The sequence below is a fragment of the Aedes aegypti genome, chromosome 1 (assembly GCF_002204515.2).
Source record: "Aedes aegypti strain LVP_AGWG chromosome 1, AaegL5.0 Primary Assembly, whole genome shotgun sequence".
NCBI classification, from domain to species: domain Eukaryota; kingdom Metazoa; phylum Arthropoda; class Insecta; order Diptera; family Culicidae; genus Aedes; species Aedes aegypti.
In genome coordinates, this window is record NC_035107.1 from 29,455,643 (window position 1) to 29,470,472 (window position 14,830).

Here is a 14,830-nt window from a genome sequence, read left to right on the forward strand (position 1 = left end):
ATTCTGATGAGAAACCGGAGAAAACTCTGTGAAGAATCCTGAGAGAATTTGGATGAGAATCCTGTAATGATGCTGATGAGAATTAGCATAGCATAGCATAGCATAGCATAGATGACCGTACAATTCGTAGTTGCTACTCCGTGATTGACCAGAACAATCGAAGTTGCACAGGGAATTAATGAATGGGGCTTGGGATTAGCTTACCATTCTTCAATGTGCACAAATCGAGAGCTCAAATTTAAAAGTCAATAACGGCGCCGGCCACGTCCTTACGGTCATCGGGGAATGGAAGGAATGTTAGTGTGACTACCGTTGTTACTAGAGACCGAGATCACCTCTGCATCTCCACAGTTGTCATGGAGAGGATATTGGGTTAGTGGGATAAGGTAAAGATCTGGGAGTCACCAATGTTTGGTGATGCGAGCCATGATATAATCACGCCTAACCGGATTCGCGAAATAATTCGATAATCGCATTAAACGCCGAACAAGTGTTCGTCACTCGCCCACGCAAGAGCAAGCGACGCGATCAATAGATCAAACACTACTAGCGATCCGCGGCGCTTTTTCATTTCTCTGAGCGAACGACGCGCGACAAGTTTGATCCTGCCCCCATCGCCCGCCCCGCAGGAGCAAGCGTCAAGGTCGAAGGATCAAACACTACTTACGAACCGATCACTTTTTCACCGCTTCACTACCGACGCGCGACATGTTTGATCCTGCCCTCATCACCCGCCCCAGCAGGAGCAAGTGTCAAGGTCGAAGGATCAAACACTACTCTATTCAAAAGATGTTTTTATTAATGACGAAAACTGAAAATTACATGTATATATTTTAAATTATATGAAACAGGAATAATGCCGACACTTGTAGTGACGAACTATACATAGTTTGTTTGAAAATTACATATGAGTATTACTGTGCATTTTGTCTCGATATGGTACAAGTTTTAAAAAATACGTCAACATTCACAATGTCGAACAATTCAAAAGATAATTTTTAATAACGTATAAAAGAGACAAATATATGTATATTGAAATTGTATAAGAAAAAAACATAATGCCGACACTTATAGTGACGAACCATACAAAGTTTGTTTTAAAATTACTTAAAAGTTACGCTTTCAAGAAAATATGAGTTATCACAAGAATGAAACGAACTCACCAGTTGGTAATCCATCCTCGACTGAACACAAAACTGATACTGACAGCAAAACTTCTTGGCGTCCCGAAAACAAACCGTCTTGCTTGTGCCTTCCAAATACCTACCCAGCAAGACGCTCCAAAACAGAAAAAAAAAATCTTAGGAGCCGAAAACACGCGCGAAACCGTGAGCCAAATCTATCGGACGACGCAAAACCAAACTGTCCTGCTTGGGCTTCACGAAGCACTACCCAGCAAGACGCTTGAAAACAGGAAAAAAAAAATCTCCGGCGACGAAAACATGCGCGAAACCGTGAGCCAAATTTTTCGGACGACGCAAAACTGAACTGTCCTGCTTGGGCTTTACGAAGCACTACCCAGCAAGACGCTTGAAAACAGGAAAAAAAAAATCTCCGGCGACGAAAACATGCGCGAAACCGTGAGCCAAATTTATCGGACGACGCAAAACCGAACTGTCCTGCTTGGGCTTCACGAAGCACTACCCAGCAAGACGCTTGAAAACAGGAAAAAAAAATCTCCGGCGACGAAAACATGCGCGAAACCGTGAGCCAAATCTATCGGACGACGCAAAACCGAACTGTCCTGCTTGGGCTTCACGAAGCACTACCCAGCAAGACGCTTGAAAACAGGAAAAAAAAAATCTCCGGCGACGAAAACATGCGCGAAACCGTGAGCCAAATCTATCGGACGACGCAAAACCGAACTGTCCTGCTTGGGCTTCACGAAGCACTACCCAGCAAGACGCTTGAAAACAGGAAAAAAAAAAAATCTCCGGCGACGAAAACATGCGCGAAACCGTGAGCCAAATCTATCGGACGACGCAAAACCGAACTGTCCTGCTTGGGCTTCACGAAGCACTACCCAGCAAGACGCTTGAAAACAGGAAAAAAAAAAAATCTCCGGCGACGAAAACATGCGCGAAACCGTGAGCCAAATTTATCGGACGACGCAAAACCGAACTGTCCTGCTTGGGCTTCACGAAGCACTACCCAGCAAGACGCTTGAAAACAGGAAAAAAAAAATCTCCGGCGACGAAAACATGCGCGAAACCGTGAGCCAAATCTATCGGACGACGCAAAACCGAACTGTCCTGCTTGGGCTTCACGAAGCACTACCCAGCAAGACGCTTGAAAACAGGAAAAAAAAATTCTCCGGCGACGAAAACATGCGCGAAACCGTGAGCCAAATTTATCGGACGACGCAAAACCGAACTGTCCTGCTTGGGCTTCACGAAGCACTACCCAGCAAAACGCTTGAAAACAGGAAAAAAAAAAAAAAATCTCCGGTGACGAAAACATGCGCGAAACCGTGAGCCAAATTTATCGGACGACGCAAAACCGAACTGTCCTGCTTGGGCTTCACGAAGCACTACCCCCTGTAATGATGCTGATGAGAATTCTGTGATAATTCTGATTAGAATCATGACTAGATTCTGATGAAAATCTTGCGATGAATTTTATGTGAAACCTGCGAGGATTTCAACGCGAATACTGAGAGGGTACTGAAGGGGGAATTCTGAAAGATCTCTGAGTATAAAAGTCTCTAACGGCTGGATGGGCCTAATGAATGGTATGAATTTACTCCAGAAATACCTCCTAAGATTCCTTCAAAAATTATTCCAGAAAATCTTTGAGAAATCCCCCAAGTAAACCTTTAAAGATTTTGTCGGGAAGGTCTCAAATTTCTTGGTTCAAATAATGATAACCATTGAGCTATTGACCAACTCTGCAGAAGACTCCCTTTTTCTAAGTGGTCAGGCTCCTGGGATATCTGCAAAACAACTGTTGAACTCATACAAGATTCCCTGAAAGAACTTCTGGACTCTTCATGAAGCATCTCATGGAGGATTTCGAAGATCAATTGGATGAATACGGAATACATCCTGGTTTGATTCCTTTGAAATAATCGAACAAAATTCCTGAAGCAATTTGCGTAAGAATGATCGAAGGCATCACTGGAATAGTTACTGCAGTATAAAGTTCACTTAAAGTTTCACACTACCTGAAACTTTAAATGAACTTGTAATCGAAGTTACCATTTGTGGCGATCGTTCAGCAACTGTGATCAAAGTTACCTTTGAAGATCTGAGCTGCCAATCGTCATCGACCTGATTTGTTATTCCTAATCAAGCCCTCATCAAGAGCAGACGTATTTTATTACAACTCTACAATAAACTGTTATTCGTTCATCAAGCTCTATTTACTACTTCCTTCCCACTTTTGAGATCCGAACAAGACCAAATCTCTTCAGAACTTTATGAAGAAGCCATTGGAATTTTACTTTTGAGCAAGAAATTGTTTTGAAGAACTGTAAATTAGTTTTTGGAGAAATTCCTTGAGCAATTTGTGGAGGACCTTACGTGAGAAATCCCACGTAGAATTTATTGAGAAATTCCAGGAAAAATACTAAACATATTTCCTTGAGTAATCCCTGGAAAAATCTTTTGAGCAATTCTTTTGGATGAATTCTCGATGGAATTTATATGAAAATGTCTGAAAGCATAACTGAAAAAATAACATAGGAATTCAGATCTAGATTTTCTATAGTAACAACTGGGTAAACTCGTGGAAGAACTAGTCAAAATATATCTGGAGTGAACCGTGAGAAAGTCTTTTGGAAAACTTTCTTCGTTTAAATTACAGAAAGTAGCAGCTTTGGAGTGCTCCAGTGTTTCTTGGAGCAAATTACGAAGAAATTCCTCTAAGCATCATTTGAAACGCCACTGGAGGAATTTCTGGGAGACTTGGTGGTAGAATCGCCATAAAAATGTCTGCACGGATCTCTGGAGGAGTCTCTGAAAGTATTCCAGAAGAAATATCCGTAGGAATGACTAGTATAAATTCGAAAGCATTTCCTTTAGGAATCTGAGTAGAAATTCCTGAGGTATCCGCGTAATACTCTCAGAAGGTTTCTCTGAAACAAATAGCTTCTATTAAAAAGAGAAACCACGTCTCCAAAAAGAGACCTGCTACCAGCTCTGTACCGGAAGCATTTCCTTCGAGGAGAAACTTCTGAAGAACCTGTGGAATAATCGCATAACAGTCCTTGAAGGTTTCTCTGGAACCTCTAATAGAACCTCTCTCTGAAATATTGGTCACTATCACTCTAAGAAGTGGTCTGCTACAAGTTCACTTAATTTGATGGAAAGCATCATTCATTGCCAAACGGCAATTACTGGAAAGAACACGCCAATTCAGAAAAAACCCCATTTATTCCCGCAGAGAAAACAATATGATAACTGACCGCACATTGCGAACCTACCCACCCGAAACCCTGATCCGTCCCAGACGTTCCCCCCTCGCCCCTTCCGACTACTACCTTCATTCCCCCTAGAAGATCCGCTCGTAGAACAGCAGATAGGCGCTCGCGTTCAGCACCTGGTCTTCGGTCGTTTCGCGCACGTGGCTATCGGACACGTAGTACCACTTGCCGGGCGGCGGATCCACGTCCGGTAGGATTTCCGGCTTCGGCGTGTAACCCACGGCGCCTTCCTCCTCGCCATCGGAGGCCGTTGTCCCGGTGCTGGACTGACTGCTGGACGTCACGCTGCTGGACGAACTGAGCGCATCGTCACTGTCCCGGGCGGCCGCGGCCAGATTGCGCGCTTGCTCTTTGGCCAGTTCCTTCTCGAGCTGGATGGCTTCCTCGTCCTTCTGGTCCAGCTCGGCTTTGGATCCCTTCGGGAGGAATTCCCACCGGGGATCGTCCCTCGTTAGCTGCGGCCGAACCTTGACATAGGCTACGTAGTGTCCACCGTGCATGGTTCCCGAATGTTCCACGATCCCGTAGAGCGAGTACAGCAGTTTCTTCTGACCGTGCTTGACGTTGGGCAACTTTTTGACCTTGGACCCGCAGAACGGGGCAATGTCCAGCACGAAGGGGAACGTGACGGATTTGTTGATTTTACGTAGCATTCCGCGAGGTCCAACCTGGAAGCGTTTGAGGTGCAGAATGAGGACAGCCGGAGGGGAAGAAATCAGAAACTGTTTCGTTGCATTCGTGTTGACCGACTTGCCGTCCTTTCCGTTGATTCGCTCCGTGCAGGCGTCACAGCAGACCTTGTTACTTCCGGTCATCAATTCGGCCGCCGTAAACGCATTCAAGCAAGATTGTATCGAGCATTCGTTCTCTTCGCATTGGTACCGAGGAGCCAACGTGCTTCCCCAATCGGCATGACTATAGGTTCTCTGACGACGGGTCTTATTCTTTTTGGCTTCCGGATCCTCCTGCTGTTGATCACCGCTAGAGTTCAAAGAGATCTTCTCCACCATGTTAGCAACTCCTTCCGCGCTAATACCCAACTCGCAGACCACATTACCATCGGCCTCCTTGTTCGGGTTCTCCGGTGTGTCGTCGGCCTTTTCCGGTCCGACCGTCTGCTGATTGCCATTCTGGTCCACTTGGGCGCCGCCAAGTTTCTTCGGTTGCGAATCGTCGGTTAGATTGTCTTCAACATCCGCATCGGACATTCCGTCATCGTCGTCGGCACCAGAATCGCCTTCTGCAGTTAGTCCTGCACCGGAATCGGTTCCAGCGTCACTAGCAGCCACTCCAACGCCCGCAGTTGCGTTCAAATTCAGAAGGTTCTTGTCTTTCTTGGCGGCAGCGCGATTGGCCTTCTTGACCCGTCGACGTTCCTTGCTGCTTAGCGGTTTGCTAGGTGCCGCAGAGGATGAAGCAGTGGCTCCGTAACCAATCTCCGGTTCGGGGCTTCCTTTTCGTCGGATGGGCGGCTGCGGCTTTTCGGTACTAACCGGAAGCGACAGGTCCAGGAAGGATTCGTGCCGGGAGGACACGTGGTCGCAATCCTGACACTTCAGGGTCGACACGAGGAAGCCACGGAACACCGGCTCCGGGCGGAAGATCCGATCGGCGGCCTGCGAGCCGTAGAATTTGATTTTGTCCTTCATGATATCGTCCACGGTCGTGGGGTTGGAGCTGCGCGTGTAACCTAGCGAGAGTAGGATCACCAGCTGGTATCTGCGAAAGGGACGAAAGCAATAGATAGTTGTTACTGCAAGGTTGCTTTCCAAATGTGGAGTTTTTATTTTAGTATTTTCAATAATGTATGATATAAATTAGGCATGTATGAAAAATATTCCTGTGGCGAACAGTGAGCTTATTGGATAGAATTTCTTTCAAGGTTAGTTGTTAGCCAAATAGGAAATAGAAAAGGCGAAGGTTGAAGAAATAGACCGGATCTCTAAAGGTTGATTGGGCACCTAAGGAATTAATCATCAATATTAAACTACTTTTCTCGATCAGCCTGATAACGGCCTTATAGTGGAGGTCAAATTACGCGTATCTGTCAAAAGATACAAACTCTAGTGGAATTAAATGGTACAGTACTAAATTCGGTTTTCATTTATTTATAAGTATTCCACTAAACAATTCGAAGGTTCATAATTATTTTCAATTTTGATATTTATTTCATAAATTATTTTTGAAAAAAAAAATCTTATATAATTTTTGAGGATAAAATCAAACATAGCAAAACCAAGATGGTTTGGATGAGACAATTAGTTTTCACACATGTATGTTTACCCATTTTTCTATGACGTAGACTAGTTCTTCAATTATAGCGATAAACGTCATCGTAGACCTGTGCGCCGCCGCGCCACGCCGCCGCCGCCGATCAATTTTACGTCACGCCGACGCCGCATGAGGTACCGGCGGCGCGCCATACGCCGGTCAGCACGTCGCCGCCGATTTTGTATTTTCACGCCGATCGTTAATGCAGCTCGAAAAAATTAATCCTTTATCAAGAAATGCTCTACATACTTTAAGATGGCGTCGTTGGTATGTATGTATATAAACAATCCACAACATCTTAAAAAATATTCTCGCAGAAATTCATCAGGGGTTTTCCATGGATTTTTCTAGGTGATCCTTCAATAATTTTTTTATGAACTCCATTGAGAATCCTTCCAAAGATACCTACCGATTGTTTTCAACAACCCTGGAATACCGTAATTTCGGGTGAAATTGATCATTTTTCACGGTTCTTCTAGTCTGTTTTCTATAATGTTAACAATGCCAAACAACTAAATGCAGGATAACAAGTACGAAGGTGAGCCTCATCGACTTATGTACTGAAATTTTCTAACAAATGTCATTTTAGTGTTAACAAATACCTCTAAAATAAAAAATCAGAGGAACTCATTTCGGGGTGAAATTGATCACTTGTCAATACCATTATTGTTAGTTTCCAAAACAACTCTATATGATAAATTTGAGCTCCCTGAATCCGAATATGTTTGTAAAATTCTTAACAATGCAATATTTATATAAATAAAGAATAGTTAAATTTCAAGAATAACGCGAAAAACGCCTAAATGTATGCAATTTCCTAACGAATTCATTGCTATCTAACAGAAATTCAATTATTTCAACCATATGAGCAAATTGGTACGAGTTTTGGCGATGAAATCTGGTTTGGAGATATATCTCAAGCATCCTCACAAACTTTCAGGTTTATACCATGTTAAAATCCTTGCTTATTAATAGAAGTTCATAGGTGTTTGTCAATACTGCACCGTGCATGATTTTGAAATTTTACGTTATTTTCACAGTAATAAACATTCTTTAACGCTAAAAACTTCACAACACACAATTCGATAATAGTTACGACAAGTAACGTTCATTTACTGCAACTTACATTGATATTTGTGTTCCATTACGAATAAATAAAATCGTTGGATACGATGATCAATTTCACCCTACTGATCAATTACACCCGATTTTACGGTACCTACAAAGATTTCTTTGTGAACACTTCTACGATTTCCTTTAATAATTACTTTTGCTGAGACTTCGGTATACCTATAAAACCAGAGATTCATCCAAACACGCCTACAGAGATTCCTTCAACCATTCTCTTCCCGCTAGATTTCTCGAGAAAACTAATCAAAAAGTTCTAACCGATATTCTTAAACAATTCCATCATGCGTATGCCCAGAAATTTTCATAAAGTTTTTTCGATATGTTTGTTTTTTTTTTTGGGAAATCCTATAATGATTTCTTTATAAATAACTTCACAGCTATTTCTAAGATTTCTCTGATATTTGAAGAATTTATTAATTATTTTAAATAAATTATTTTAAAGATTTTCTTCATTTAGGAGAAGGAATTCATTTAGGGAAAAAAATTCAATTCGGATTTTTTGTAAAGAATTCATTTAGAGATTTAATACGTTCCGTATTGAATATTTAATTTTGTTTCCTAAATTTATTTAGGAGTTATTTTTTTAAGATTCCTCCAGAAATAACTTCAGGGATTATCCTTGCAAAATGAAATTATCCAGAGATTTGTTTGAAATATCCTACCGATATTACCCTTGGATTTTTTACAATTCTCAGAAAGAAATTCTAAAATTATTTATCTAAGCACCACTCCAAGCATTATTTCAGGGATAATTTTAAACGATTATGTAGGGATCCATATTGAAATCACTCCAAGAAATCCTTCGAGAATTATTGGTCTCCTGTTATTCTGCAGCGTTTTTTTCTTATTTTTTTCAAAGGATTTCTTCAAGCATTACATGGGTATGGGATAGCTGGATTTTTTAACAATTTATATTGAATAAAATTCGCTGGAGATTTAGAATATTTCTAACGGAATCTTCAAGGGTTTCTCCAGGGATTCATACAGAATTTAATATTTGGATTACTCCAAGAAATTGATCGAGTATTCGTCCATCGACTTCCTCAGGAATACCACCAAAGATTTTCTTGAAAAATCCTTAAAGGGTTGTTCCTATACTTTTCTAGTGATTTCTCATTTTGTATATACAAGAACTTCTTTTATTAAGGCATTCATTCAAGAAATTCTTGCAGAATATTGTTCAGATATCTATCATCTTACAAATGCATTAGAAACATATTGCCTAATGCTTTATGTAATTAATTGATTATGCTACATTAACCATATATGTATATTGAAGTATCCCTGAAAAAATCCTTGACATATTACATTGTACACCAGACAATGGACAAGCATGATCCAATGGCACAGCCAAGAAAAAATCCTGAAGAAAAGTTTCAACAGCTGAACGATCGAACCAACAACCCATGACTGACACGATGATTATCCATAAAAAAAATGTTTTTTTTTTTAAATTGGTGAGTGATTTCTTTTAAGTTTTTCTTACGGCATTTCAAAAACGATTGTTGAGGAAAACATCGAGAAACTTTGTTCATAACTCAAGATGATAATTTGGGCAAAATGTGGAGAATGTGTTTCGACGTAGTCATTGAAAAACGTTCATGGAGGAGTTCTAATAAGTAAATAAAAGTGAATAACAGAAGAGCCCATTTCAAAAATTCTTTGGTTATTGTTAAAAATTGTGTGATTTCCCCCTTCTCGTCGCATTTATCCAATATAGACTTTTGAAAATTATCTCTAGCCATCTAGACCTGATTGACGCTTCTTAAGCAATCAAGAGTTTTTGTGACCACATCCTTGCGACAGCTGAAAGGTGTTATAGGAGAATATGCTTATCATAGACATTTTCAGGCACCTCTACAATTAAACAAATTGCAAAAAAAAAGTTAAATTTCATACATTATTCTACAAGAAGAAGAAAGAAGTACCGTAAAACGGGGTAACTTTGATAGTTTTTTCGAAGAAAACTTGAATATTTATGCATGCTGTTTCAAGGATTTACAATTTATATTTTTAAAACAAGTACTGATATCCTAGCTATCGATTACAGTCGATAGATTGGTAAAAGTTGGTTTTCTGTTATGGGGTAACTTTGATAATGGAGTATTCGAACAAAATTGAATGAATAACGAACATGGGCATTGCATACCTCTAGGCGTTTAACGTTATATGGAAATTTCTGACTTAGATTACAAAAATGGTCCCAGTTTTTGAAAATGCTTTTCGCTAAGAGATTTGAAACCGATTTCAAGTTCTATGATAACTAGGCTGTCAAAGATAAGTGGCCAACTCATCAAATAGTGATCGTAGAACAGATTGTTTGTAAGCGTTTCGAAAATGCTAAAATTGTGTAATTTTTTTAAATTCGTATAAAAAGCCTAAAATGTTCTTGATTCAAATGAAAATCGCTCTTACATGAAGTGTCATACTAATATTCTTTAGTTTTGCATTCGTTTTGCTTAACTGATTAACAGAAATTATGATATTGCGTTTAGTATGTGGTGGGTTACGCACTATCAAAGTTACCCGCATTATCAAAGTTACCCCGTTTTACGGTAATAATAATTAAAAAAATTCTCAATGATTCCGCAAAATCTAAGCTATTTTTTGCCATTCGTTTACACTCTTACTTATTTTGAAGAAATGAAATCGAAAATTGTGTCCTTAATGTATCGATTGTACTTTCATCAATAGGTTTATATATGCCAAAGGAATTTCGCAAGCAGTTTATTCAAGAATTACCTAGATAAAAAAAAATCTCACGTTCCTTAAGAGATTCTTCAAAATAAATCTCTCAGGGCTCCGCATTGAATCCTCTAAGGTATGGTCTTACGATTCATCCCGAAACTTCAGTAATAGTTACAATAATGATCACAAGAGTGCTTCTGGCATTTATATTATGCGAATTTCTCCATATGGTGCTTATAGATTGATATTTTCCAGGACTCTTGCAACTATGCCTGCAAGGATACTAAAAATAATTTCTCCAAATGTTCTGCAAAAGATTCTCCAAATATTCTTTTTTTTTTATATTCCTGGGAATGTTTTTATGGTTATTTTTTCCAAAAAATATTTTAGAATATATCTCTAGATTTTATCCCGTGATTATTAAAAAAACATTAAATGTATTTTTTTTTAAATTGAAATTGGAAAACTCTTTGATCGGAATGAATTTGTATGCTCCTCACAGGATCCGCATTGCAAGATACGAGTACAGCAGAGCGCGGTTGCCGTGAAATAAATATTGAAATCGATACTCGCACAAGCACAATACAAATTCCGAAACAATCGTAGGTAATTCTTTGAATTTAGTTCCCGTTTAACATGTATTCTGCAAATATTTAATCAGACATCCATCATTCTTGCTTCCAAGAATATCTCTATTAGTTCTTTCCATGAGAAAATCATCGAAACACGATGTTTTACAGCTAATACGGAACATAAATTTGGAGCCCAAACTGTCGTAGCGTTAAACGACAACCTCTGCTTCACTGCTGTTGTTTAGCAAGTTTGTTACAACTTGCGAAACATTGCCGATCATGCGCCGATACAGATGTGATGTTTTTCTTCGCTTATTTTGATCGCGCTTCGAAATCAATTGAGAACAAATCCTGTAATGCCTGCGTACAACTACTCAGCCTAATCATGCAACTCATCATGCAACAATCAATACAACTCGAGGATTTTTTATAATTTTCTTGACTCCTCAGGGTATAAAATATCTTATTATTTGTCATACAAAACTGTAAAAACGTCAATGGGGTCCTAAAGGCCTGTCTCAAACTTAGTGCCAAACGCTTAAGTTTAGTTCACTAAATTTTTTAATGTTTTTCGTTTGTTCAAGTCCAAAAAACATTGTTTATGTTTTCTTAAGATTTTGTCACACCCCTTGGCTTAAACTCAAATTTTGGGTATATTTTGTTTCCCGTCTCCCTTCCGAAATGTCAGATAGGAACAAACCCAGTGTGAAAACTAAAAGCCCTGTTGCGTTTTTGTCAACTAAGCGAACGTCAAACATGATCGGAAGTGTCAAGGTTCATTTATGGACCCAATTTTTAAATTTAAGTTTAAATTTGATATAGCCGTTATATGAGCGAGATAAAATGCTAAAATAGTAACAATAAAGTGTTCTTTCGTGTTATTAAATAAAAACAAGATTTCAATGAACATTTTAGGACCCTCTCCTTCTTCTTCTTCTTTCTGGCGTTACGTCCTCACTGGGACAGAGCCTGCTTCTTAGCTTAGTGTTCTTATGAGCACTTCCACAGTTATTAACTGAGAGCTTACTATGCCAATGACCATTTTTGCATGTGTATATCGTGTGGCAGGTACGATTATACTCTATGCCCTGGGAGGTCGAGAAAGTTTCCAACCCGAAAAGATTCTCGACCGGTGGGATTCGAAAGCACGACCCTCAGTTTGGTCTTGCAGAAAAGCTGCGCTTTAACCGCTACGGCTATCTGGGCCCCTATTTTAGGACTCTATTGGTTAAGAAAGTTCTGATCTGTGGAAATGCTCATAAATACACTAATCTGAGCAGAAGGCTCTGAATCAGTTGGGGCGTAATGTAAAAAAAAGAAAATTTTCAAACATTTTGGTCCTTAATTTTCCCCACGCCGATATACGCCGCCGTCGCCGCCGCCGAAACATGTTAACGGCGTGACGCCGATGACGCCGCCGCCGCCGCCGCCGCCGGCACAAAAATGCTCTCACGCCGCCGCCGATTGAAAATATTTCGGCGCACAGGTCTACGTCATCGTCACCTAATGCTTTGAATCTTAGAGAGAATATGAAGTATTTTCATACCTCGTACATTGTTTTCGATCCATTTATAAAAAAATCATATGTATTAATCATATGTAATTAAAGGATTTTTTTTAATTGCAATGCACATAAAAAAACAAAAATATTTCTGAATTTTTGGGTCACCCTATTCCACGAAATAGCACCCTAATGACGAAATTAAAAAATACGTGTCCAAAATTTTTCAAAAAGGTATGACTGGAACAATTTAAAAAGAAAATAAAAAAATATTTTTTTTTCGAACATCGACCGCCTAAGGACGGACCAGCACAATTGTGCTGGTCTGAATTTGACTCTAAAAAGTGCATAGATTGATAGAATAGCCAAAATAAGGAAAGTTTTGTTCTACGAGATGATGAGTTTATAAGGTAAATTTTGAAATAATCACTCAAATATGGTCCGTCCCGAAAGGGATATGCATTTGCCTGTGCTGGAAATTTGCTTCTCCTCCGCGTAGACGGCCACATACTACACACTCGATGCGAGTATTTGCAGCGATTGGTTCTCGCTCTCAACCTTCTCGAAGCTTCGTCAATGTAAACAGGTGCGAGTTGCTCAATCCAATCAGCAGTCCAGGAACGACCCCTCGATAACTCCTAAATGGTAGACGCTGCAGATGTTGATACTTCTTCGCCAGTTGTCCAACGTCCACCGACTGTTCCGGTAGCCCTAGGTTCTCGACGGTTTACACTTCAGACTAATTGAAGCGCGTGTCACACCCTGGTTCTTATATGCTAAGCGTTTCTAGCTCTGTCGTCGCCATTTTCTTGATGATTTCACTAGTCCAATGGATGCACAAGGAATGCGCTCGACCTTTCTCTCCCAATTTGTCTGCAATTGCTTGTTCATCAATTGTTAACTACGCACCGTCGTCCAAGAATGCATACGTATTCACTGAACCATTCTGCCCGTACAATGTCACTCGCAGCATCTTGAACAGTGTCGATGAAATAGGTTGACGGTGGATGGTTACAGTGGCAACGGTGAATGATTGCATCTTGGTGGGCTCCGAATGTAAGAGACGATGATGGCGCTTCTCACAGTTGTTGATACCACAGACTTCGCCTTCACAAGGCCAACGTGTGTGGGAAATCAGACATCGGAGACGAAATTCCATCGTCCGTCAATCGATAGCTTCTTGAAAGCTGCACAGCTGGCAGCCGCGTGGTCGTGAGCGCCGTACGCTGGACAAGTTCTAGTTGATTCACCTCCAATCACTTTAGCGCGTTTAGTCTGCTCTCGACAGTGCTCAGTGAAGTTGACGGTTGGTGATGTACCCTTCCGTTCATAGGCCAAACGGCTTAACCTTGGTTCTGGGGGGTTCTCATCCTTCATCGGCTTCGATGCAAACGAAAATTTCGTCACACCACTAGTAGCGGCTGTAACCTTCCTCATATACTTGCTGAACGTTTTCAAAACGACCATTGGCAGGTTCTCTTGATGCAGTGGCTAGTTGAACTTGATGTTGGCCAGTCACAAGCTCCTGTAGCAGGATAGGGTTAGACAGATAGTTTTGAACGGCACCCCAAACTGGACCAACGTTTCAACGATCCTCGAACTAGGAGGTACAAAATTTGTATGGGGTGTTCTTTCTCTCCTATCCTGACTAGCGATACAAGATGTCGGTATGTTTCACTCACCTCATCGAAAATTCTAGCAGTCTAGCAGCAACTGCTGCTCTGTAGCCAAAAATATTGCTTCTCTTCAACACGCCGAGCTTGCTCCTGCTCGTACAAGGTTGACAAGGTCAAGTTCTCGCTTCCTCCAAGAATCGTTTTCCGCCTGATGCTGCGCTTTGATGTCTTGCTGTCTCTTCAACATGGCTTCGTTTTCTTGAAGACGTTGCTTGTCTTGTTCCTCGGATCCTTCCAGCTCACCAAGGCGTCGCTGATCACGAAAATGCTGACGTCACATATTAGATACTTTGAATTTTCGAGTAGCTTGGGGACGATCCTCGGAAGGTTGTCCACATTCAGCGGATTTGCATTTCGGGCTAACTCCGAACTCTTCGGAGGTTGATCTTCATCCAGAAGACGAATATACGGTTGGATGTTGCCCAGCGGTAGGAGATTAGAGACCTGCACTTGCCGCTCGGAATCATGTTGTTGTCGACCGAAAAGATTGTTCGCGAAATTGTCCTGGATCTCCGGACTGTCTCCCATAGAAATGCTGTCGATAGTGCGAGGGACTTCCACGGGTGTT

General features: G+C 40.8%; 1 protein-coding gene across 1 annotated transcript in view; it reads right to left on the reverse strand.

Moving 5' to 3' along the window:
* Positions 1-4,333: 4,333 nt before the first annotated feature.
* LOC5574419 (ubiquitin carboxyl-terminal hydrolase 45) overlaps positions 4,334-14,830 on the reverse strand; it is a 30,595-nt gene continuing 20,098 nt past the window's right edge. The window contains exon 4 of the mRNA XM_001661387.2: positions 4,334-6,142. Within this exon, the coding sequence (XP_001661437.2) occupies positions 4,492-6,142 (1,651 nt within the window). The 3' untranslated portion in view covers positions 4,334-4,491. The remainder of the gene's footprint in view (positions 6,143-14,830) is intronic.